General features: G+C 33.0%; 1 protein-coding gene and 1 long non-coding RNA gene across 35 annotated transcripts in view; one reads left to right on the forward strand and one right to left on the reverse strand.

Annotated features, from left to right (window-relative positions):
- The window catches only part of LOC141504332 (uncharacterized), a 1263877-nt gene that overhangs the window by 237459 nt on the left and 1000511 nt on the right, over positions 1-25907 (reverse strand). The gene's annotated exons all lie outside the window — the stretch shown is intronic.
- Positions 1-25907, forward strand: part of BCL2L11 (BCL2 like 11) — a 43853-nt gene that overhangs the window by 4717 nt on the left and 13229 nt on the right. The window contains 1 exon segment of the mRNA XM_074209274.1: positions 18305-18417. Coding sequence (XP_074065375.1) covers positions 18305-18417 — 113 coding nt within the window.

Below are 25907 nucleotides of genomic sequence, written 5' to 3' on the forward strand. Positions count from 1 at the left end.
ACCGGACTTGAACCAAGGTCATCTTGACACTGAGGTCTGGCTACAACAACAAAAAAGATGATGATGATGATGATGATGATGATGATGATGATGATGATGATAATCATATATTACACAGTGATTTCTATATATACCAGGAGCTGTGCCCAGTGCCCTGGGAGTCAGATGGGGGGGTACTTAGTCTGTTTGCCTCATTTTCCTCTATAGTTAGATTGGGATAATCAGATCACCTCCCTTGAAGTGCTAATGTGAGAATCAAATGAGATTTGTATAAAAAATTGTTTAGCATAGTGCATGGCACAGAGCATTTATGCTTATCCCTTTACTTTCCCTTCTTCTAGTTCTTAAACCCTGATCCTATGATCTCTAGGTACTATGTCATGTTGTCTCCTAAAGTTGTTAAATAAGAGTGACAACTAGGAATCACCTAAATCTTTGTTGTTTATTTATGAAAGTTACTTGAATTTAAAATTCATTCTTCTGTAATTGTCACTCATATAATCCTTTATTAAGGTTTAAACCTACAAACATGCTTTTTTCAGCCCACTACAAATAGTCCTCAGAGTTTCTAAAAGATGCTGAAATGTCATCTAAAAATGTGTTCTTAGACTTTGGGACTATGTTTTGTGTTCCCTATTTGATACTCTTGTTGAGGGCTTTCAATAAAGTCTTTGATAATCTATTACAAAGATATTCTTCACAAAGAAGTCTTTTATGGCTAGTTTGTACAAGGGCAATAAATATGTGAAGCTATAAATAGACTCCTTCCATGAAGATATTTTTCAAGTGATATCTTTATATACTCTATATGTCTTGTAGAAGTTATCAGTATGGGGCAGCTAGGTGGCACAGTGGATAAAGCACTGGCCCTGGAGTCAGGAGTATCTGGGTTCAAATCCAGTCTCAGACACTTAATAATTACCTAGTTGTGTGGCCTTGAGCAAGCCACTTAACCCCATTTGCCTTGTAAAATCCCCCCCCCCCCCAAAAAAAGTTATCAGTACTTGAATATTTCTAACCACACAGTAAGTTTCTATCAGGAGCTGATTATATTTAGTTTCAAAAGAATGTCTTGAATACTTTTTTTCTTTGCATTATACATTTTTAGAATAAAAATGAGTCATTTCTATATTTATGTTGTTTATCATTTGACCATAAGGTATGCATATTCAATTTTTTTACAGTTTTTAAATTGGTGGTTTTTATAGTCTAAGACCTTTTGCCTTTAATTACTTTAGTTAACAGCATAATGATCAAAAACTGATTTCAGTTCTTTTGATTTTACTTACATTTTTAGAAACTTTAACAATTTGCATTTTAAAAGTTAGCAACATTTTTATCAAATTCAAGAGAAAGGCATTACATATATGATTTCCTTGGTTCCCTTTAATAATCTGGTCAGGTGGTGGTATAACATTTTCAGTGGCATGAATCACATGCTTGACCTCCTAAGAGTTAGATTATGCTGCCTTTTCCATTTCCTAGTTGTATGACCTAGTATGAAATGACTTCATTAGATAAGGCTCAGTTTCCTTATTGCCAAAATGAGTATAATACTTTTGCTTTCTAAGTTACAGGATTATTATGAATCTTAAATGAAGTGGTATATAGGAAGTGCTTGCAGAATGTTAAGAATTACATAAATATCAATAGAGATATATCTACATATCAGAGATGAGGGAACTGAGGTGCACAAGAGATGAAGTGATTCTCTTGGGGCCACACAGCTGGTAAGTAGTAGATTTGAAACTCAAATAAAAATAACTGACAGTTACATGTGCTTTAAAGTTTGCAAAGCATTTATTTACATTCTCTTGTCTGAGTATTGCAAAATCCTAAGCTCTTCTGATTTCCTGATTGCTTACTACTGTACTATAAAACAAGTTGAAAAACAATGGTGTTTAGCAATTTAAAAATAACTATTTAGAAATTTGGTTTTCCCCAGTGCTGTTTAATAATGACTGTTTTAATGTCAGAATTTTGAATTTGAAAATCTTCATCAACTTCAAGAAAAATGGTGTTTATGTTCTCCTTGTAGGATATCGTATATGGATTTTCTCTCAATTGGCACATGACCAGTTTTATTAAAAAAAAAAGTACAGAATTTTAATATGTAACATATACTCACAAGTCAACTTAATATCATTTATTTCACACTGACTGAAACTTGCTACAAGGTCCAGTCCATATGTCTTCTCTGCAGTAACTAATCAGTAGCTTAGTTACTAAAACAATCCGCAGTGGTACTATTGTGAATGAAGAATAGAGGACAGGAATCCCATATGGAATTTGTAGAAATTAAATTACACCTGTGGACTGTAATAAGATAAATGAACCACCATCCAGTGGAAGTTATTTTTTGTACTTATGTTTCTGATGTACATAACAGTTGGAACTGTTCCATTTGAGTCACGTGAAAGTGGTGTATGGTAAATATGCTCTAGTGCATTTTGTGATTGATCTATAAATAAGTCATATGATTAATGGTTGGGTCTGTTCTGATATTTTTTCCATTTCTTTCTTTTTTTCTTTAGATAATTTTTGTAGGTTGAGATCTTTTAAATTAAACAAGCCTTATATGTAATTAGTCATATTATCTAAAGCGTCATATATTGGTTTTTATCTTACTGATTATGACCTGATAATTTGCTTTGAAAAATACTTAGGCATATTGTACATGTTCTGTTGTTATGTCTTCTTAAAATATTCATTGTGATAGATACCGAAAGAATCAGATTAATTTTTTCCAAGTTGTAAATAGAGGGAAAAGAGTAAACTTTTTCTCCTATGATTACATTCTTACCCAGCAGGGAGTGTTTTTTACTTAGGAAAATTAAAAGAAAACACATTTGCTGCTGTGATTCTTAAGTCACCCTACCTTTAAACTTTTGTTATATAGGCAAATAGATATTATTTTATATATAAATATATATAATATATACATATAATATAAGTTGAATTCCTGAAATTGGAATTTAAAATTGGAAAAGTTATTACTCTTCTCATTAATCTATTACAGACTTTACATAGAATTATTTCATTTTAGAATTATAATAAGGCAGGACAGAAAACTGTTTTTTGAGGCTCAGAAAGTCTAGGTTCTAGGCTGACCTTGATGTTTACTATGTGAAGCTGACCAGATCATGGAGTGATCTGCACACTCTAGGCTCTCTCTCACTCTTGATATTAGAGTCGAAGAGAAGCTGCGAATCCCTTACTGATTAAGGAGTTTCCTCTATCATTGAAGCTGAAGGTCCAGTCATGTCCTCTCTCATATTGAGATTATTTAGCACTGTTTGTCACTTCAGCGAGTGTTCTGTGAATGTTTATTTTCAGAGTTAAATTAGTAAATGAGAAACTTACTTGAATGCATTGTTAGACAAAAAAATTGAAATAAAATGGATTGATTATTCATGAATCTTTATGCAGGGATGGGTCCTAAAAGCAAGTCTGTGAATCAGTGTTTGTAAATCAATCCAGGTTTTCCATGTACTTGATTATCCTGTTTAAATGCACTGTTTAAACAAAGATCATGGTAAATTATTTTATGAAGCACAGAATTATTTTGCAGTGTGAACATTATCTTTCATTTTATAGGTTTGTAGAATTTATAATTTTTGTATATTGAGTTTTGCTAAAGTTTAACATAGCTATTTTTGGTTGAAGACTATGAATCAGTCAGAAACCATTAGGTACCTACAGTGTGCCAGGAGTCAAGGCTTCAAAGTGAAAACAAAAAATGAAATAGTCCCCTTCCTTGAAGGAGAACCTGATATGTGAGCTTGTGGAACTAAAATGGCAAAGGCTGTAGAATTAAAAGGGTCTGTTAAAAGTTGTCTTGTCCAAAAGTCCCACCTGAGTCAGGAACCCTCCCATCTGGCATTCCTAGTGGGTCACCATGGGGTTCCTAAAGATCTCCAGCCTCCAGCAGTTGCTCGTTTGCAAGACTTCTGCTTTTGGACTTTGCAGATTCTAGATAATTTTTACTTTGTTGAACAGAAATTTCTCCTTTGTGTCAGCATAGCAGATAGCTCTGGGTTAGCAGAGGGCATCTCCCGGGGAAGGCCCCAACCAAGGGCGGGCAATGGAAGTAATGGGAAGGAGAGAGGAGGAGGAGGGAAGATACTTTGTTGGGAGCTGAAATGGTTTGTTCCAGGAAAAGAAGGGAGGCTGGTGTCCCTGGATCATTGCTGGAACCAGGTGGAAGAGAGGTGTGGGTATAAGAAAACTTAAGTTGGCAGGAGGCAGGTTGTAGGGCACCCACACAGAAGTCACAGAGAGATACCAGAGCATTTGGTGGGGCGGGGTTAACATGGTCAGATTTGAGCCTTGGCTCAGATTTGAGGGGGGACCAGAGTGGGGGAAAAGTGGGACCTGATCCAGAAGGCTGCTGTAGTAACCCAGCATGAGGGGACGAGGCCTGTACCAGGGAAGGCCCTGTTAGGAGAGGAGACAGCCTATGAGAGATACTGTGAAGCCAGAATCACGGGGTGTGGCAACTGATTGTTAGGAGGGCTAAAAAAAGACCAAGGAGTCTAGCCTAAGTTTTGAGTGCTGGAGACAGTGAGTATGGTGGTGCTCTTGGCAGTAACAGGGAAGTTTGAAAGAGGAATGTTTGGTGGGAAATAAGAGGTCCAGTTTTGGACATTTTGTGTTAAAGATGTCCACAGCCATCTAGTTCAGATTGTCTAATAGGCATTTGGAGATAAGAAACTGCAGGACATCAGAGGGACTAGGGGTAGATAAATACTAAGAATCTCTCTGTAGAAACAATTTCCTTTGGAAGTACAAAGTGTAAACCTTAATTCTTTTTCTTCATGCAGCCTTTCATATACCTAAGGGTAATGATCATGCTAATCCTCTTCTCTCTCTTTATATTTTACTCACAGGACATGATTTCTGACCCTCAAACACTTTTCCTGGTTGCTTTTTTCTTGACTGTTTGTGTCTTAATTGTGATAAAGAATGTAATGTGATACTTCTTGTGTGTTCTACCTAGGACAGAATACATTTGAACTGTTAATATCATTGTTCTGGATACTATATTTCTATTAATGCATTGTAAGAATGCATTCACCTTTTTATCAGCCATATCACATTGTTTCATGTTGGGTGAAAATTCCTAAATGTCTCCTTTGTGTTGTTAACTTTTTAAATAATTTAAAATATAAGAATTTGTATCTCTTGTCATCCACAGCATTTTATTAGGATAGAACCAATAGTAGATTCAATTAGTCAAGAGTTTTGAATTTCACTTCTGTCATTCATTATACCATTTAGCCATCCCTCTGAGGCTACTGTCATCCAACCCATTCCTGTATATTTGATCAATTTGAATAGTTTAGTCCAGTTTTACAAATATAAAGACTAAAGTTTAACATGAGTTAATATATTGCTCAAAGAGACACACTATCAGAAGAATAGAAGTTAGCACATTTGTCCATTCTTGTGACCTTGAATGAGTTACTTCTATTCTTTGGGCCATGATTTTTCTCATCTAGAAGATGAATGGCCCCTGAATACTCGATCTCAAAGTTTTGGCATCGTTTTTCCGTGATCTCTACTTCCTTTATCACTTCCCTTTTCCCACTCTAGCTAGCAGGCTATGATAGCAACTGAAAATATTACTTGGCATGATAGAGGAAAATATGGCTCTTACTTTCTCATGGAAAGAGACTATGACTATTTGTTGTACTTCAGGAGCTACAGAAGTTGTATTGGGAGGTAATTTCACCTCCCAGTGAGAAATATTAGGGAAAAATTTTTTTCAGATGTTTAAATGAATGTGACTAAATTGGTTAAAAAAATACCTCAAAGAATATATAGTAATGACATGGGATACGTTAGTAGTCAGTAGAAATAGAATTTATTTCATGTTTAGTTCCACTTCTTGAGATGTTAGCAGTTCAGGATTTAAAAATTATTTTTAGTTTGGATTAATGATGGAGATATTCTCTCACATGTGGGAAACCAGGTTCAATATTACCTCTATCTTAATTGAGAATAATCAGTAAAAGTAATGTTATGATGATGCATAGAGGAAAAAAGTCTTGTTTAAAAAGATGCTAAAAGAGCTTTCTTTTCCTTTTCTTTGTACCTTTTTAGTTCTATACCTATGATTCATTGAACATTGTTCTTTTACTGCTCATTTTTATGTGATTGAAGGTAGAAACCCTTCTGGGTCTTTAATTTGCATAAAGTCAAATGCTTATTTAAGCAAGTTTTTAGTATGTCAAATTGAAATAGATTGTTAAAAGAGGAAGTATGCTCCAATCCTGGGGAGGTACACAAAATCTTAGGTATAAGGTAAATTATGGATAAGAGCTTAGAAACTAATCCTCTTCTATGCTTTTTGGATGAAAGTGGATAGGCTACAACTAGCGTGTTGGAACAGTCCCAGGTATTAAATATGACTCCACTTTAGTAGTGTGGACCAAGTATGTTTGAAAGAAATATTTGTCAATACTACAGTCAGGTTCTATGTTGAGAGTTTTTGCCTACCTAAATTGATTAAAATAAATTTCTGCAGGGTATTCAAAGGGTTTGCAAACATAGTAAGAGGATGCTTATCCCTCTCTCCTCCCCCTCTCCCCCCCCCAATGTCAAAGTTTCAACTCATTTCTAGTGCCTGATTATTAAGAGTTTAAGTTAGGCAACTAGATTTCTTTCTTTTGTGTCATATTGACTCTGTAAATTGTTCTGGGGGAGGGACATTTAAGAGAAATGCTGATTTCTCCTCAGGAGCAACCTGTAATTGAAACTTAAGTTGATTTGTCATATATTTACTTCAATGCAGCATTAACCACCCAATATTAAGTTATGTATCATCTTGGCACATAGTAAGACAACTGATTTTCAAAGGTTATTCTAATAGAACTCACATTTTGTCAAGTACTACCAAGCTAAATAGTCTTAGAGTATGAACCTTGATAGTGACTATTTCCTGAGGATTCACTTTGAAATGCTACTAAAAGTGAAAAAGGGTTATAATCAGTGTTGGGGAAAATAAAAATCACATTTTTCAAGTTATGAAGTATACAACTATTTTTTTCAAATTCAAAATAATTTTAGATTATTTTTAGTTAAGTATAGAATAAGAATTAGTATGTAGTTTAGTTTAAAAGTAACAATTTAAAAGGTCAAAGATAATCTTTACAAGCCAACTTAATACATCTCTCCTCCAGGTGCTTTAAAAACCAAAGGGAGAAGCTAAGCAGAAGTGGGCTTGGACTAAGACAGACATATGACAGCTCAGTATTGCATCAGAACTCAGAGAACTGAAGAACAGTGGGAACTCAGGGGAAGGACATTCCACTTCACCTGAGGGAAAGCCACCCAGTCTTGAGTCGTGTGCACTTAGAGAAGGAGGGAGAATCACTATTAAAGGAGCAAGAGTTGGAAAGTGAGATAGGTATATGAGAAAAAACTAAAATTACCAAAAGTCTCATGTAGAAGAAGAAAACTCATTTTAAAACCTTGAACCTAACCAGATAAAGCAATCAAGATATTAATAATGAAAGGAAATATGGCCACCAGATCTCTAAAGAGTTCAGAAATATACAAATAAATATTGGGGGGGGGAGAAATGGGCCCTAACACCTGATAAGGCAGAGGATTCTGATCCTGTGTGATTCCCAAGAAAGCATGGAACCACAGTAGAATGTTTCTAAATGGTTTAAAAGAGAAATGAAAATTATAAAATCACAATTAATGGTATACACAGTAAAATAATCAGCAGAATAGGAAAAACTTGAATACAAGCTCCACCAAAGAAACAAAAGAGAATACGTGATTGGGAATACAAATGTACAGAAGTGAAAGACAATCTGGAAGAAAGAAGCAAAACGAAATAATGCTAAAAGAAAATTTGCTCTCTAAACAAGCAAAACGTTGATCTTGTAGACAAGATGTATAGGGAAACACTTAAGTCACCTAGAAGAACATGACAAGTCAAAAAGTCTGAATGCCATTAAAAAAAATTACAAGAAAATTGCTTAGAACTTTTGAACACACAAAAAACAAATTACTATTCAAATGAATACACAGATCACTTCTAGAAAGATTAAAAAAAATTGAGGCTGCAAACTCCCAAGGCCCATAGCAGATAAATTTGACAGTTAAAAAAAAATAGCAGATTCTTCAAGCAAGGAGAAAGATCTTCACATATAAAGGAACATAACAAAGGGATAAACTTCAAGATTTTCATCTTATGAGTTTAAAAACAAAGCCTAGATCAATTAGGATTCCACAAGTTAAAGTATAATCTTTTAAACTCGGGTCATTTTCATCGTAAAAGTCAACTACTTTTTAAACTGAAGATGGAACTTGATGAAACCAGTTATTTACAGTTAGATTTAACATCTTGGCATTTACACATTCATTTATCATTTACTGGTTTCTTGTAGAGAAAATTAAATAACTGTTTTCACAATTTTCTTTGATTAGAAGCTCTTAAAAGTCACACAAGTTTTTTGGTTTATTGTTTACAAATGAAGTTTTCTGCTGTGGGTTTTTTTAGCCTCACTTTTGATTTCATTGATTGAAGGGACCTCCATCTACCAATATAGATCTATATTTGCTTTGCAGCTTAAAAGAATTGCTTTGGATGCCCTGAGAGTCTCATTGGTGTGGTGGGTCTCTAGCCCTGGGCCTGGAGTCAGGAAGATCTCAGTTCAGATACAGTCTCAGATACTTAACTAACTATGTGATCCTGGGCAAACTACTTAACTAACCCTCTTTGCTTCAGTTTCCTCATCTGTAAAATGAGCTGAGAATGAAATGGTAAACTACTCCTTTATCTTTTCCAGAAAAGCACCAAATGGGAACACAAAAAGTTGGATACCACTGATCAACAGCAAAAAGGTCACAACCTATATATGTCAGGCAGGACTTTGAAATCAGATTTTCTCAAATTCAAGATCATCTTTCTATTTACTAGGGCATATTCTCTTTGAAATGTGTCTTCATATAGTTTAAAATTTCTTTTCTCTGCCATGGCAAAGGGGGTTGGCAATATTAACGTTTTCTACATATATTCACCATCACAACATGCTTCTTAAAAGGGAAGTCTTAGCATGAATCTAATATTGGTGTTACATTAAGAAAATTGAACTCATATTTTATTGGAGGAAAAAATGATTGTGGGGTGGAGTGTGTAGTTTATTGGGGTAGGAAGGTAGAATTTTTGTTTTTACTGATGTAGTTTTGAGTTTTAGACTGAAGATTAGGGTTGAATGATAAATTACTCAAGGAGTTTGATATTGATGACTAGTCTTGGAGTCATGATTCTTTCTCTAACATTCATAAGTTTTGTAAATCCTGGGCAAAATATTAAGCCCCTCAATACCCAGGGCAACTTAAGTCTATAAGGGTCAGACTAAAATTGCTTACATTGGTAGAGTGTGTTTCTTCTGAAATTCAGGATTGTGCTACCACCAGCCCCTGAAAGGTCATCTTGTTCATATAAAAGATAAATCTTGGGAAAAAATGCATGTATTGACTTTTGAAATACCATTAATATTTGAGATAAAGCATATAGAAGGGTGGAATAGAATCATTAGAACACTGAAATGTTTTCCAGGCTTTTATCCAGCTTTTATGATCTTTTATTGACAGTTTGTAAATGGTCAGCCTGGAATTTGATGAAAGCTAATCATTTTAGGTTTCCTTGTCCATGATTGGATAAAAATACTGGCTCTATTTCATGAGACCTTTTTTTCTAATTAGGGTGTTTTATTCCAGCGGTGTTTTTTTTTTTAAAAGCACTGTTTTTTTTTCATGTGACTATGGACTTGTCACATATGTATCAGTAGAAAAACTGAGGCAGCAGAGAGATTCTTATTGTTTATAACAAAATTATTCCTTGTCTAATTTCTAATAATGTTGATTATAATTGATAAAGGTAGGGACTTCTAGCCTAAAAAGAATCTTTTAAGGGAGAAATGTGTTGGTTTATGAAAATAATCTTTTTTATTTAAAAAATAATTTATGCTTAGCATTCCTTTTTTTGTTTGTTTTTAGTTTCAAATTTTGTCCTTTTCCAACTCTCCTCCACCTGAGAAGACAAGTGATGATCAAGTATGCATATGAAGTCATGCAAAACACATATTGGCACATTAGACATATGACAAAAAGTTAGAAAAAAGAAAGTGGTAAAATTATACTTAATTTTGTCTACAGAGTTCATTAGTTCTCTCTCTGGAGGTGGGTAGCACTCTTTCATCAGAAACATTATCTCAAAAGAAAATTTCTGTTATCAAAAAAGCACCAAATTTGAAGCCCTAGAAATAGAAACTAATTTTTAGAAGGCAATTGCAGTAAAATTTACTGCAGTAAAATTAGATTGAAATGGGATTTTCATTTTTAATTATTGTTTTGTTACTGTTTTATCACCTTAAATATGGAATCTTGTGCTAGGAACATGCGTTTTCTCTATTTTCAATAATATGAAATTGAGTTGTATAACATGTAACATGACAGATTACTTGTAAATAGTCATTTTGATTTCATGTAAATAATATTAGTGATACATGGAGAATATTTAAATACTGAGGTATATCTACTTAAACTGGTTCTTAATTGGAAGTACACTCTTAATATAATTCTCTGTCCCTTTCTCTTTCTTCTCTCCAATATCTTTAACTCAGAACATTTAAAAGTAAGACATTCCTTACAAAGGGTTGCAGTTTGTGTAATGCTATGACTAAAATGCTTAGTGCATGAGTGGTTTGTGAAAGCTATCAAGTGTTGAAATGAAAAGTTTATCTTGGTTGCTTCAGCTAATTGTGATGACACTCTCGATTTTTGATCTTTCTGCACTTGCTGACAGCACTAGAGAAAGTCCTTTCTGAAAGTGCCAGATTGATTTCACTATCAACCACTTAACCACGATATTAATTTCCTGTATTGAAGAGCTTTTATGATTTGAAATTAACTTATGAGTGGGAACATTGACTTGCTCAGAAATGTGTATGTATAATTAATACATTTTATATTGGGCAACAAAACAGCTTTTTTGCCTTAGAGAAATACCATTCTGCAACTGATAGAAAAATTGCCCATTTATATTGTGCTTGTCAGTGATTTCTTTTTTAAAAAGGAAAAAAAAAGTTTCTAACAAGTCTCTTGACTAAAAGCAATACATTATATTGTGATTGATATTATTTGCTTTAAGGAAAAGGAAAGAATAGAAATATAAAACATTTTCACCTAATCAATGAATTTTTCCAGGATTAAAGGCAGACAAAAAAAACTACTTAAAATTTTCACTATTCATTTAATCTTTGTTGTAGTTTTATGTTATAATAACTTTTATTGCATTCTTTAAATTTTTTATAGTGCCATTTGATTACCTGTATATATAAAGTATGAATAATTGCTTGGCTGTTTACTGCTTGGCTATGCCAGTATAATAATACTACTAAAATTAATTTACAGATTCAGGAATATACTAATTAACCTAAGGTATACTTTACAGAGCTAGGAAATATACTTTATATCATTAAAATGTAATTGTTATATTACCTTGTGAATAAGTAATTATAGAAACTGGTATTGGTTTAAAAAACACAGCAATGCAGCAAAATAAGAAAAAAACAGAAATATTTCTACTAAATCATCCAGCATATAATATACTCGAAAACATAGGTTATTTTAGAAAGAAATGCTTATTTGAAAAGATGTGATGAGAAAGCTAAAAAAAAATCTAGTGGAAATTAAATTGTGACCGACATTTTATAGCCTATTTAAAAAAAAGAAACAAAACTAAATGATTAAAGTCCTGAATTTGAAAGATCTTGGAAAGATGGTCATATTGATTCACTTGCTGAAGCTGTGAATCAGAGCCAGATATTCTGGAATGTAATTTGGAATTATTTGAACAAAGTGACTAATGTTCTTTAAGAAATAATAGAAAGGGAAAGGGATGGCTAGGTGGTTCAGTGGATAAAGCACCGGTCCTGGAATCAGGAGTACCTGGTTTCAAATTCGGTCTCAGACACTTAATAATTACCTAGCTGTGTGGCCTTGGGCAAGCCACTTAACCCCATTTGCCTTGCAAAAACCTTTTTTTTTTTTAAAAAAAAAAAAGAAAGAAATAATAGATACAGAGAAATATGGAAACTTATATGTGAATTAATGGTAAGTGATGGTAGATAGAATCAGGAAAAAAATATACATTGACTGAAAATGATAGAAAAGTAAAAAAATAACAAAACATTGAAATGGAATGCTATAAACTATAATGATCGAGAGATAGGTAGTAGAAATCACTCCCTTCCCTTCTGTGCCAGTGTAGGGGATAACAGATGTCAGACTTTTTTCATGTGTAACTTATTTTTTCTTTTCTTTCCTCTCTAGGAAGAGGAAAGGGAAAGGTTTGATATATTGTGAAATGTAAGTGATGTTTAAAACAAAGGAAATAAAAATTCATTTAAAAAGTTTATTAAGACCAGATTTATGGAATAAAATGTAGTCTTAAAACACTAGGTTCATATTTTTTCATAAGCAAAAATAAACTTAACATTCCCTTTCTCAATAGGATTTTCTCTTTTGTGGAGGGGAGGGTATGGGGGGGCGACAAACTATTTTGAAAAAAACTATTAAATTGCCTGACATTCTGTGTTAGTGTAAACTTTATGCATGCTTAGCAAGTTTGTCAAAATATGAGTCCAAAAGTAGGTTACTAGATTCATGCTTTTATAGATAGGTATAACTTTTGTCTACTATAATATAAAGTAAATAGAAGTTTATGGGAATTTTTTAATTGGAGGTGAGAAATAAGCATTCTAAGAGGTGGAAAATGTAGAGTCTGTAGAGTGCATGGAAGTAGTAGGGAAAGGCTGAAGAGCTTTAGTTGAACTAGATTGTAGGGGGTTTTGAATGGCAGGTAAAGCAATTTGAACTTGCCTCAGTAGGTAAGATAAGGGGTATAAATGAAGAATTTTGACCAGATAGTTGGCTAAAAAAGGTAAATTGGGCAAAAGATGCTCTATAAAGGTAATACTGATGACTTGCTGATGTGAGTAATGTTTTTTCCCCCAGTTATTGGTGATTTAAACTATTTCATCTACAGACTTCACCCAAGTCCCCTTTACAAAAGTCTAGCCATGCTTGTGGGTGCTATATATAACTATAGAATAGAAAAGAAAACATCTTGGTCTAACCAATTGAGCCCATTCTCTTTTTTTGTCTTTTAAAATTTATCCTCTAACTGCATATGTACTATTTACCTGAATTTAACAGTCTTAAGTGGAATTAAGGAAAAGGTAAGGATTTTTTCTCCTCAAGGATGTGCCAAAGTATAATATGGAAAATTTATTTTTAATTTATGAAATCTTTTATTCAGAAGAGCTAGTTCTCGAAATATGTACTATATTAATTTTGATACTGACTTTTAAGAAATTATCACTTTCTTTTCAAACACTCCTATCTTCGACTCAGCAGTAGTATACCATATGGAATCACTTTATAATCTTGGTACATTAAAGTTTCATAAGATTTATTTAATTTTCAGAAGAACGGAACTGCATTTAGGGTATACTGCCACCAGATGGTGTCAGGTGACTTGCTCGTCTTGTTGGTCCAAACTTAACAGGCCTACGCCATGAGATAGGTTAACATACATCTCTGCTTTCTATCAAAATTTAGCTTTATTAAAATAGCTAAGAGTTAATATTTCATGAATAGATGAACAAACAATTCCCCTAAAATTACCCTATGAGAATTCCGTGCATCTAAAATCACATTCTGTCTGTGACTTGATAGATAAGTACTAGAAAAGTGACCTTAAACACCCAAGAGGTTTAGTGACTTACTCCTAGGGTCACACTGTTACTAGGGGACTGAATTGGGATTTGAATATAGGTCTTTGTGATTCCTATCCCATCCTTCTATTCACTAACCTGCTTAGTCTGACAGTTTATATTCTATGGTAAAGTACAAAATAGATTATTTTAGGTACTTGTATATTTCAAACTAATTCATAAATGTTGGGTGATACCAGTTAAACCTAATTCAATTCAAGCCTGATTCCTTGGAAGACAGCCCTTTTGGTAGAGAGGTTTATACTTTAACTTCTCACTTCAGTTCAGGGCAGCATTTTTAAAAAAAAAAAGGTCCAAGTTTATCATAGGTATTAGTAGCTCCTTTTGTCCTCAGCCTCTCTGCCAAATATCATTAAAAAAATTATAGAAATCAAAGATATATCTCTCTTCCTTTTCTTGGTCTCCAGCTTTTGTTTTCTCTTGTAGAGTTTGTAAGTCTGATTTTGAAAGAGTTTATGAGCACATGAAAACCATCCTAATGGCTTGAGCACATGAAAAACATCCTAATGGCTTATTTTCCTAAATATCAGGATTAAATTTCTACTTTTAATATACTCTATATTTAACCAAAATTTCCTTATGTACCAAATTGGACAGATTGACCTGTACAATTACTTTAAGTATGAGAGAGAGAGAGAGAGAGAGAGAGAGAGAGAGAGAGTGAAGTGAGAGTGAGAGTGAGAGAATGATTTGTTCCAAGTAAATGATTTCCCCTAAACAGAACTTGGATTTGAATTAAGGTCCTGTTATTGTTGGTTATACTTCTTAAAATTTATACACAGTGACTCCCTAGTTTAGATTTTTTTAATAAACCAACTTGTGATAGAAACTCCCTGATTTTATGATGTTTCAAATTAGAAATCAAACTCTTAACAGTTTAGTCTTCACAAATTTAAATAACATTTTTGAATAGAAATTTGGAGAATTGGATTTTTGCAGAACCTTCCTGTTCTATGCCCATTTGGAATTTATATTTTAATGAATGCTAGAAGGAAGAAAAGAGATAATATGTAAAAAACTGTTTATAGCCACTCTTTTTTGTGGTACCCAAAATTGGATATTAAGAGGTTGTCCCAAATTGTAGTATGATGATGAATTTGATGGTTTCAGAGGAAACAGAAGATTTCACTGAACTGATGCAGAGCAAAGTGAATAGAACTTAGTAGAACAATATATGCAGCAATCAGTGTTACAGAGACAAGTAACTTTGACAGACTTCAGAGCTCTTATTCACAAAGTGATAAGCCATAAATCCAAAGGAATGAAGATGAAACACACTCCTCACCTGATCTGAGGGGTTTGAAATGTGAAAAGATGTACATTTTTGTTTTGGGTTTTTTTTGGACAAGCAATGGGGTTAAGTGGCTTGCCCAAGGCCACACAGCTAGGTAATTACTTATGAGGCCAGATTTGAACTCAGGTACTCCTGACTCCAGGGCTTGTGCCCTATCCACTGTGCCACCTAGCCGCCCCAAAGATGTACATTTTTCAGGCTTGGCTACTGTGGGAATTGGTTTTATGTAGTGTATGCAACTGTGCATTGAAGATTTTAGTTCTTTAATAAGGAAAAAAATACTTTGAAAAAAGATTTAATAATATATGATAAATATTTGTCAAATCAGCCCATGATTTTGCTCTTATTCAAAATTTTCCTACTTTACTTTTTCTTTAAGATGGCCTAGTCCTTTTTACAACAGGCAAAGTGACAATATTAAGAGAGATTGTAAATAGTGCATAATAATAGGAAGGAACCAATAGTTGATTGACATACAGAATTCTAGAATGAATAGTAATAAGTTTGGTATAGCAATATTTTGGCTATATTTATAAAGGATTTGAATACCAGGAAAGGAAGGGAAACCTGTTAGATCACTTGGTTTATATTATGCTGTCAAGTTTTCTATCAGTTATCTTTTTTAGTGGTACTTGTTCTTTTCAAATAAAAGTTGACATCTCTAGGTTTTGAAGTGTACTTTATGATAATAGATGATTATTTGAATTTGTCATAATCCAGATGACTTACCTATGTATTTTCTTCATTCAGTTTTACTGATATGCCTAAATTACCTTAAGGATTTTCCCCTTTTTTAAATGTTTTCTCTAATATATATGGATGATTTCATTTTGCTGCATCTTTATCCCTATTTTTTTTATGTATACCTGTATAATTCTTATTCAAGTTCTTTTGGCACTACCCAACATTGGAGGTGCAAAGACAAAAGCAAAGCAATTGTTTATCTGAAGGAGCTATTTCAGAAACCTTTTCCAAGTCTTCTAACATACTGATGCTATTTCAAACTAATATTATAGTCCATCCAATAGGCATATATTTTCCCTTACTTTTAGATGTTACCATTACTTTATGGTCTTGGAAATTTTGAAAATAACAATAAAGAATAGATTTTAAACTAAGTTTGCTGTAGTGTTTCTACATGAAACTTAAAAATTCCTAGAAAACTTGTTCATTTTCCCCCCAATGTTTATTATAGCTAGCATTTATATAGATCTCTAAGCTTTATGATGCACTTAGTTAACTCATTGTCACTTTTTCTCCTAATATTTAAAGTTATAATTATATGGTAATTTACCTTGGATAATATCATAGTGTTATCTGAAATGAGAATTGTGTAAAAGTATTTTTAACTTCTGCTATTTCAGTCCCTGAAGTTTGGGAAATTAAAACTGACAATTCATAGCCAGTATTCTGACCTAGATACAGAGGGGAGTGGTATTAGAATTTATGGAATTTTGATTATTATAATTCTAGGTATGACTCTAGAAAGGGACCATGAAGACCATTTAGTTCAACTCCCTCATTTTATAGGTGAGGAAGCTGAACCCCAGGAAGTTTAAGTATCTTGTTGGCTTATCTCATAGATAGTGGAAGTCAAGGGGTATTTGAGTTCAGATTCTATGATTCCAGAGCCTGTGTTTTCAGACAGTATTTATTTTGAATGTTCCCATAAAGAGACTGAAAGGAAAGTTAAAAATGTTCTTTAGAAATTATATAAATCAGTACTGACATGATATTATGGATATTACTGTGCTTGGCAATACTTTATCTTAAGATTTGAATACTTTGCTGTGATGAGAACTGCATTTCCTAATTTGTTTTTTTATAAGTGAGTTATGAAGGTTGTGACAAAGACAGCAGTAAAAAACCAGGAATTCATTATATTAAAAGATTCTCTTGTGTTTATGTGTGTATGTATATGTGTATATATTTACATATTTAAATCTATTCTATATGAGAACATTATATCTTTTTTTAGGTTTTGCAAGGCAAATGGGGTTAAGTGGTTTGCTCAAGGCCACACAGCTAGGTAATTGAGTCTGAGGCCGGATTTGAACTCCGGTACTCCTGACTCCAGGGCTGGTGTTCTATTCACTGCGCCACCTAGCCACCCCCAAGAACATTATGTCTTGTATTTAGTGGGGTGGGATATTTTGGCAACTCCCATTTGCGTTCTTTTTTGGCTGCTTCATAGCTTTTAATGTTTTCATTAACAAATGAATAAATTTACTTGGTTATAAATGTCAGTGACAGCTTAATGAAAGGTCTTAACTTCCCTTTTTTCTGTCCTTTGAAAAATAACTTTGCTCTTGTACCCAATGTGTATGGTATTTTGTTAGGACTGAATGAATGCTTATCAACTACTTTTAAATTATGTAGACAAAACATAAAATTATATTGTTTTCATTTAGTCCACAGTATCATTGGCAAAGAGTATATGCTTTCTATACCTAAACACCAATACTTGTGATCTTATTCCATATCAATTCTCTCGAACTTATTTTTAGTTATCAAAATTCAAACCGTTAAAAAAAAGAATAGTATTTCTAAGTGGAAGAGGAATATTAAGTTGGTTTCTCAGTTCTGGTCTCAACCTTATTTATTGTTTGAGCAAATCACTCTTAAATTTCTGAAGCCTTAGTTATTACACTTCAGATATAAATTGGGGGTAATACCACAAAATGATGGTATTGTAAATCTCTAATGAATATATATATATATATATAAATCTTAAAATCTATAAAATAGATTTTGAATATATTAATATTGTTGCTCATAGAACTTTAAAATAGTGACCATTTATTCCAATGCATATATCTGTATGAGACTTAAAAACACTGGAAACTCTTGCTTATTTTTTTTGCAGTATTATAAAATCTTTTACTATTTTTCAAGTGTAATTAAATAACACAATTTGGACAATTAATGTCCAATGGGAGGTCTGTGAGAATGTTTCTGTTATTTCAAAGCCCAAGTTTTGAAATATTAAAATAGATAACCCATTGCTCATCTAGATGAACCCAAGTTATATAATAGGCAGTGACGTGTTAATTTTTCTTTCTGGTGTCCATGTCATTAATTTTAGGTTTCTTAAGGATAAAATTACATGTTAGCATTCTTTTTTATTTCTTATATTTTTTATGCATATCTTAGCAAATGTCAAACTTCTTTTTTTGTTCTGATATAGCTTCCATGAGGCAGTCTCAATCAATACCTGCAGATATGCGGCCAGAAATTTGGATTGCACAAGAATTACGCCGTATTGGAGATGAATTTAATGCTTCTTATTATCCAAGAAGGGTAACTTAACTTTTCTTTATTCTTTTTGACTATCAGTCTTGTGTTTTAAATATGTAACCTTTTTATTTCCTCGTTTGTATGGACTCTATCATTGAATTTAAAAAATTAACAGAATATTTCAAATAATTTGGAAATGACATGTTATTTTACAAACAAAAGTTTTAAACTATTATTCAAGAAATTTACATCAGATTACTTAGGGTTTTTTTTTGTGACAAATCTGTCAAAGGTTGGCAGTGTAACTTTTGAGGTTTTAAAGTAATTTTGACCAAAATTTTAAACTATTAAGTCTTAATCAGCTGAAAGGACTTAATAAAACTTAAATTTCAAAACTTTAAATATTCATCTTTAGCCATTTTAACACTGTAACCTTAGCTATTATATTCATATAAGTGTTTTTCTGCTGAAAACGGAAGACATTTTTAGCCCAGGTTCCATTTAGAAATATTACTTCTGTTACTGATTTTGTTGAAGATAAACTAGACCAGTAATTTATTGATTTTCTTTGAAGTTACTTCAAGAAGTATTAGTTTTCATAGTGCTTTCACAGTTGATGAGAACACCCATGATTTTTACTTGATACGAAATTTCATTTAAAAAAAGTAAAGGCTTTTTAACCCATGGTCAACTTCATGGATTAAAATTATCAATATATTTGAATTTTTATTTCATTTAATAATATACTCTTATTTATAACAGTATAGTTCCTTTTTTACATGAAAAATTTGGACCTCAGACAGATCAAGGGACTTGCCCAAGATCACATGGCTAATTAGTATTAGAGCAGAATCTCTTGATACCAAGTCTAGTATGTTTATTCTTTCATGATGATATGTTGAGTCAGTCTTTTGCCTAAAGCAAAATTTTATGTAATTTGAATTAGATATTTTCTATAGTGTTATCTAAGGGAAAATAGTGATATAGGTTTTGTTAAAACTGTCCATATGATTCTTTTTTTCATTTCATCATTCCTATCCTTTGCTATGTTTTAAGATCTTAATTGGATTTCTTAAATATGTTAAGGATTTTTTTTTAAAAGAAGCTTTCTCTGAAGCATCATTTCAGGTAGCACTTAGTATGAATCTATAGTTACATTTTAAAAATTTGAATGTTTTTGATTATAGATGACTTTCATTGAGTAGATGGCTCCATATATATCCATATATATCTATGTGCTCCAATACTGTTATTATTTTATTTTCAAGTTTGAGTTTTTCTGTTCCTTTATTCACATTTTCTTATTAGTTTTGATTGTCTTCTTTTTAAACTTAATAGAAAAAGCTTTCTTTACTTAGTATTTTGTTCTTTATAATTTGTCTCTTATTATGAGTGACTTCATAATGAATTTTTTACGTGAAGTCTTAATTATTTAAGAGATTGTGCATTTTTTCTTAAAATTTTTTGTGCTATGGACAACTTTAGGATCATATCAAGTCAGTAATTCTGTTCTCTTGAGTAGTGTTTTTAATGCTTACAATGAAATACGAAGGATTACAAAGTAATTCAGATATATTGAAATACAGTTATCATTCCACTAGAAAAAAATGCTTCTAGACTCCAGGTTAAAAACCCTCAGACAAGTAATAAAATATCTTTAATATAGTTAACTCAAGGGTTAGAAACTTGTCTTTGATAATATTCTTAGATAACCAGACTTGGCAGAGAAAAACAAAGACAAGACTAGACCAAGACTCTTCAGTTTGAATCTATAACTAAGATTTTATTGGTTATTTTTAAAATTTCATATGTTCCTTAACTTTTTTCCTCTGAAAATATTGCTGCACATTTGTTATAATCTTTAGAATTATTTATGGAGACCAGAACAGCACCATTTAAAAAGCAATTGGAAAAAAAAGGAATAAATATGACAGGGCTAAATATTATCTCCTTATTTATTTAACTTATATGCAGAGTACATCATGCTCGATGTCAGGTTAGACATATCAAAAGCCATAACTGGGGCAGCTAGCTGTGTGACACTCCTTTGCTTAACATAAATAAATTTATTTTTAAAAAAGCCAAATTAAGATTGCCTGGAGAAACACCAGCAATCTCAGACTTGCAGAGTTTACCATTCTGATGGCAGGTGAAGAATTAAGAAGCCTCTTGATGAAGGTGAAAGAAAGAGAGCAACAATACTGGTTGAAGCTTAACATTAAAAGCCCTAAGATCTTGGCAACTGGACTCAATCACTTCCTGGCAAATAGAGGAAGAAGAAATGGAAGCAATTCAGGTTTTATGTTCTTGGGCTCAAAAATTATTGCAGGTGGCTTTCTACATTTATGAAATTAGAAGACATCTATAGTAAATATGGACCGCAAACTGAAAAGCAGAGATTATTTTCTGACAAAGGTCCATATAGTCATAGCTATGTTTTTTCCATTAGCAGTGTGTATGTCTATGAGAGTTAGAAAGGAAAACTGAGGACCACAGAATTAATGCTTCTGCATTGTGATGCTAATGGACTTTTGAGAGTCCTTTGGACAGTAAGATTGTCAGTCAGTACTTAAATTCAAATATTTACCCAAAGATTAGATAATGAAACTGAACCTTGAATACTTTGGCCACATAAGACCAGACTTGTTGGGAAAAAAAGATTGAAGTCAAAAAGAAAAGGGCACAACAGAAGATGAGTTAGACAGATAATGTTATGGAAACTATGAGCATGGACTCGGATAGACTGTAGGAGATATAGTGGAGGGTAGAAAGGGTCTAGAAAGCTATGGTCCAGGGGGTCACACAGAGTCCTCTGACTGAATAACAACTAATATGATTAATATATGAGACTTAAGTTACTTAAGTCAAATGTGGACTTTATCATACCTAGACCTATCATACACATCTCCCAGAAATTGTCACACTAGTTTTTGGAATGAAAACAATTTCAGTAGCCAAAGTGAGCAGATATGATTAATATTGTCTCATTACAAATCATTCTTCTTGATACTACATTCCTGCTAAATTATCCTCTTTACTATTTCTTATTAAGAATACTTTTCTATGATTCCCTGCTGGAATGCCCTCTTCTCCTTCTCTTACTAGCCATAGTTTCCTTTGAGACTCAATTACATTGCCCTTTTCCATGAGACACCTTTCTTCATTTAACTCTTAGTTCCCTTGCTCAAGTGGAATTATACTTTTCCTTTTGAATTACCCATGCCTAATAAATACTAAGCATTTAATTCGGCATATGATAGTTTTCTGTTGTTTTAAAAGATCTGCTCTGAGAACAAAGAAAAATGCTTAATGTTTTGTGATAAGAACAATGAATAAAAGAAAAAAGGTTTATGATGTCAGATATGTCATAATGGATGGTAGAATTTTAAATTGAATTAGGTCCTTTTTTGAGATTTCAAAAGGGTTTTGGATGAGGTCACTTTTAAGAGCTTATTAGTTTGTAAGAGATTACCTGCTTCAACTTGGAGAGAGGTGCAGGGTTCAGGAGGAACAAGTGAGAAGGTTATTAAGATTATTAAAGTTTAGGAGAGAGGGAATGAGGACCAAAATTAGTGTGGTGGACCTGTGAGTTGAAGGAAAAAAGATGATGACAATACCCATTAGATGTAGAGGTGGCATTGTTGAAAATTGGCAACTTATTGGGATATTAAAAAAACTTCCCTTTTTTGGACCTCAAAGAGAAGGTTGTATAGATAATAAGAGTCAGAATCACACATCAGGTCTGGAGTCTTAAGTCCAGTGTCCTTCTTTTGCTCTGTTACTGAAGTCTTTCAAAATATGTCTGTGTTATTCTTAAATGAAGTTATTAGTAATAGGATTAATGTATGTTTAATAGGCTAGAATTAATTTTTAGCTCTTGATTTTGACATTTTAACATATCCTACATCTGGGTGTACCCAAAATCTATGGGCCCAGATTTGTGCATTGGTGTGTGTTTAAATGGCTGATTGGGCACTCTGCTAAATGCAGCTGTGTTTATTCAAACCAAATGTGAATTCTCAGTTCAGATCTAGTGCAGGTGTTACACCTGCAATATTACTCATCCAGACGTATGTCCACATGCACATTCAAATATGTAATCATTTCAGAACCATAAATGCATACATTTGATTGACAGTTTTAGCCTTCTTTTTCTTTTTTTTGGTTTTTACTTCCTAAGAAGGAAATGAACATGTATCTGAGATGAAGCTTTTAGTGTACAAAATAAATTTTCTTACAGCATCATTAGAATGCTAGCTAACCAAACCCCAAGGATAAAGTGACTTTGGGGTTGTGGTTAATTTACATTACATTTTTGGTGAGCATTTATCTGAGGTTGAGGTCTCAGAACAGTGTGTACTTGCCCTAAAACTAAATTTCATCTAATTCTGCCTGAGAGAGGAAATTAAAGCAAAACATGGTTTCACAAGATTCCTTCAAATAGTGAAACTTGCCTGGTGAATTAGAAAGTTTATTTTACATAATTTCATTTATATGTAGTTTTCAGGAATATAGTTTTGTCTTTAATAAAGTATTTCTTAATATGTAAACTAATTTTTGGATTAGAAATTTCATAAGCTCTCTATGAGCAAGGGGCTATTTCATCTTTTTTTAATATTCATCTTTCTTTACCTACATTAGGTACTTGGTTTGTGTTTATTTTCTGTTAATTTGTGTTGTGCTATGATTATTTTAACACTGTTTTTTAAATGATCTTGTAAATCACGTTAGTATTACTTGCAACCTTACAGGGTTAAAATTAGTGATGTGTTCTGTGTTTTACAAGTAATATCTTTTGTAGTATGGTATTTAGGCATTTGTGACAACACTATAAAGTATGTAATTTATAAATATTACTTGGTATACAATTAACTTTTAAATGGGTATTTTATTAATATATAGTCCCCAAATGGATAATATGTGGTAATTAAATTTTTAATGCCAAAAAAATGTTTCCGCTGCAGAATGTCATTGCCACCGTGTGGAAGTTTACAGAGAGGGTGTTTTCAATTGACAAAATGCATCAAAGTTCTATGAAAAATTTCGGAAAGGAGGGCAGAGCATCTGGGATACTGTGAAAATTAGAAGACTAGCAAATGAAAGAAGGAAAGCATCGAACAATCAGCACTGTTGTTAAAGAGTGATTATAAAAGTTTGTTAAAATATGATGTAGAAAATATCCATAACTTGTCTAAATGTTTATCTTACACAGTTTTTGGACAGCAGTTTTATGTTTTAGAGTCAATTTATAAACTTCAGTGGAGAAGCCCAAGAGTAAATATATCTTTTACAGGTTGCAAAAGTGGTACTGCAGATGACCTTGTACAGGTCACTTGGAGCTCCCCCACAAGGGTATATTTCTTATCTGTCAAGAGGGTTGGACTAAATCTTAAAAATTCCTTCTAGCTCAAAAATGCTATAAAAAAATCTGGGGTTATTATAGTTCAAAGGGGCTTAGCATTGATATGGTACATTATTTGGTACCTTATAGTTAGACAATATTTTGCATTCTTTATTTCATTTGATCCTCTTTTTAACCTGCCATGAAGTAAGTTGTACAAATATTATTCCTCTTTTAGAGATAAGGAAACCAAGGCTTAGTGATTTAATTATTATCTAAGCTATTAAAACTAAAATTTGAATCCAGGTTTTCAAATTCATTATTGTTTTTATTATTTACACCATGCTGCCCCACAGAGAAGTAAACCACGAGAACAAACAATAGATGTAGCTATTAGGTGGAAGAGATAGCAATTTTATTTGTAATCCTCAAACTGGCTAATAGTTTGGGACCCCTCACTTAACTAACGCTTAACTAAAGCTGTTTACTCCATAATCAAACTGACTCAGATTTCATTTTGGGTTCCTTTCTAAACCAGAAATTTAGTTGAGCTAAGAAATGACCTCAAAAGGAAAGGAAAAGAAACTAAGTACATTATACATACACCACATACATGTATGTCACCCTTTGAAGCTGTGTTACCTTCAAAGATTGAGCACTTCTATATTATTTTCAGGTAAATATTAATTGTGCATATTTCCATAACAGTTTGATAGTAGTGATTTAGATCAACAGGTATTTTTGCAATAATTGGCTAATTCTTGCTCTTGAACCTCTATCAAACTTGGTCTTCCATTTCAGGGGTTTTTTTTTTTTTTTTTGGCTATGTAATCCTCTTGAGACTTACACCAATGGGGATGCTTAAACAAGCTAAGCTGGATGTTTTCCATATGACCTTAAGCTAAAAAATTGCTAGGCTAGTGATTCTAACTACAAATGTCATTGGAAGCAGCAAGATATCCTGAATTCCTGGCAAGATGCCCCATAGAAATTTGGCCTCAGAACCTAATGCTCTTTGAGACAAAACAAATACTCCTATGACACACTTATAATCGCCTATTCAGAACAGGGGGTTGGAGGAGGAGCGGGAAATCAATTAAGTATAGAAGTCCTATAAAGACTCTGGTAGGTAGGAAAGTGTGTTTCTCTGATAATAGAAAGCCAATAAGTTATGAGACTGCTTTGTTTCTCCTTAGATACCTCTTCCATAGTCCCTCTTAGAAATCTTTTCTATTAAAACTTCTTAAGAGTATTATTCTTGGGACAGGGCCACATACTGGAACTTCATAGACTGATCAAGTATTCAACTATACTAGATAAAAGGGATATAGCAAAAATTTGTTGCTCTATTAATTGATAGGAAATTTAAAAAACCCAAAATAGTCATGATTATAAGAAATAAGATGAATTTGGAAAATTGCATACATCCAGCAGAGAGGCATTCTAGAGTATTGGGAGAGGCTTGAATAATCCAGACATCCTCAGATGTCAAAGCTTTTTTCCATTCCTCAGTGGTCTCCCTGCCTCAATTGCCCTCTTCAGTGACTGGCTCTTCGTTATATCCAAGTCAGACAGACAGCAGGCCTTTACAACCTGGCTTCAGCCTACCTTTCTGGCTCATGATTCCCTTCCACGCCCCTTAATGAGTCAGCCTTCACTGTCCTGTTCTTGGACATAATTTCTTGCCCTCCATGATTTTGGTAATAAGCAGGGAAGGGATCAAGAATTAGACCAGGGACTCTGCTAAGTTTATTTGATTCTCCAACAGTCCTTTGAGGGAGCTGCTATTACCACTTCCATACCTCCATTTTACAGATAGAGGGAATGGAGGAAGATAGCTGTCAAGTGATTTTTCTTAGGGTCATATAACAAGTGTCTGCTGCTGCTTTTAAACTCAGGTCTTTGTGAGTGTAAAACCCAATGCTGTGGACTAACATACCTTTTGTTTTCTCCCTACTTCACAAGTGTCTGGATTATCTTCCCTAAGGGATATGCTCTTAGAACTTGTCCTTCTCTTCAGTGCTTTGCTCCAGGACCCCCTTCTCTCCTAACAGTTGTCTCAGTTACTTTCTGCCTTTTTCGTTTTCCAGATAAATTGTGATGAGCACCAATTTCTGCCTTTGCATTTGTTGATATTAACACCTGGTTATCATATATACTTAATGTTAATTGGTTGATAATGACTTTTTGACTTACCCTCATGATTCATATA

Source organism: Macrotis lagotis, chromosome 1, assembly GCF_037893015.1.
Source record: "Macrotis lagotis isolate mMagLag1 chromosome 1, bilby.v1.9.chrom.fasta, whole genome shotgun sequence".
NCBI lineage: Eukaryota > Metazoa > Chordata > Mammalia > Peramelemorphia > Peramelidae > Macrotis > Macrotis lagotis.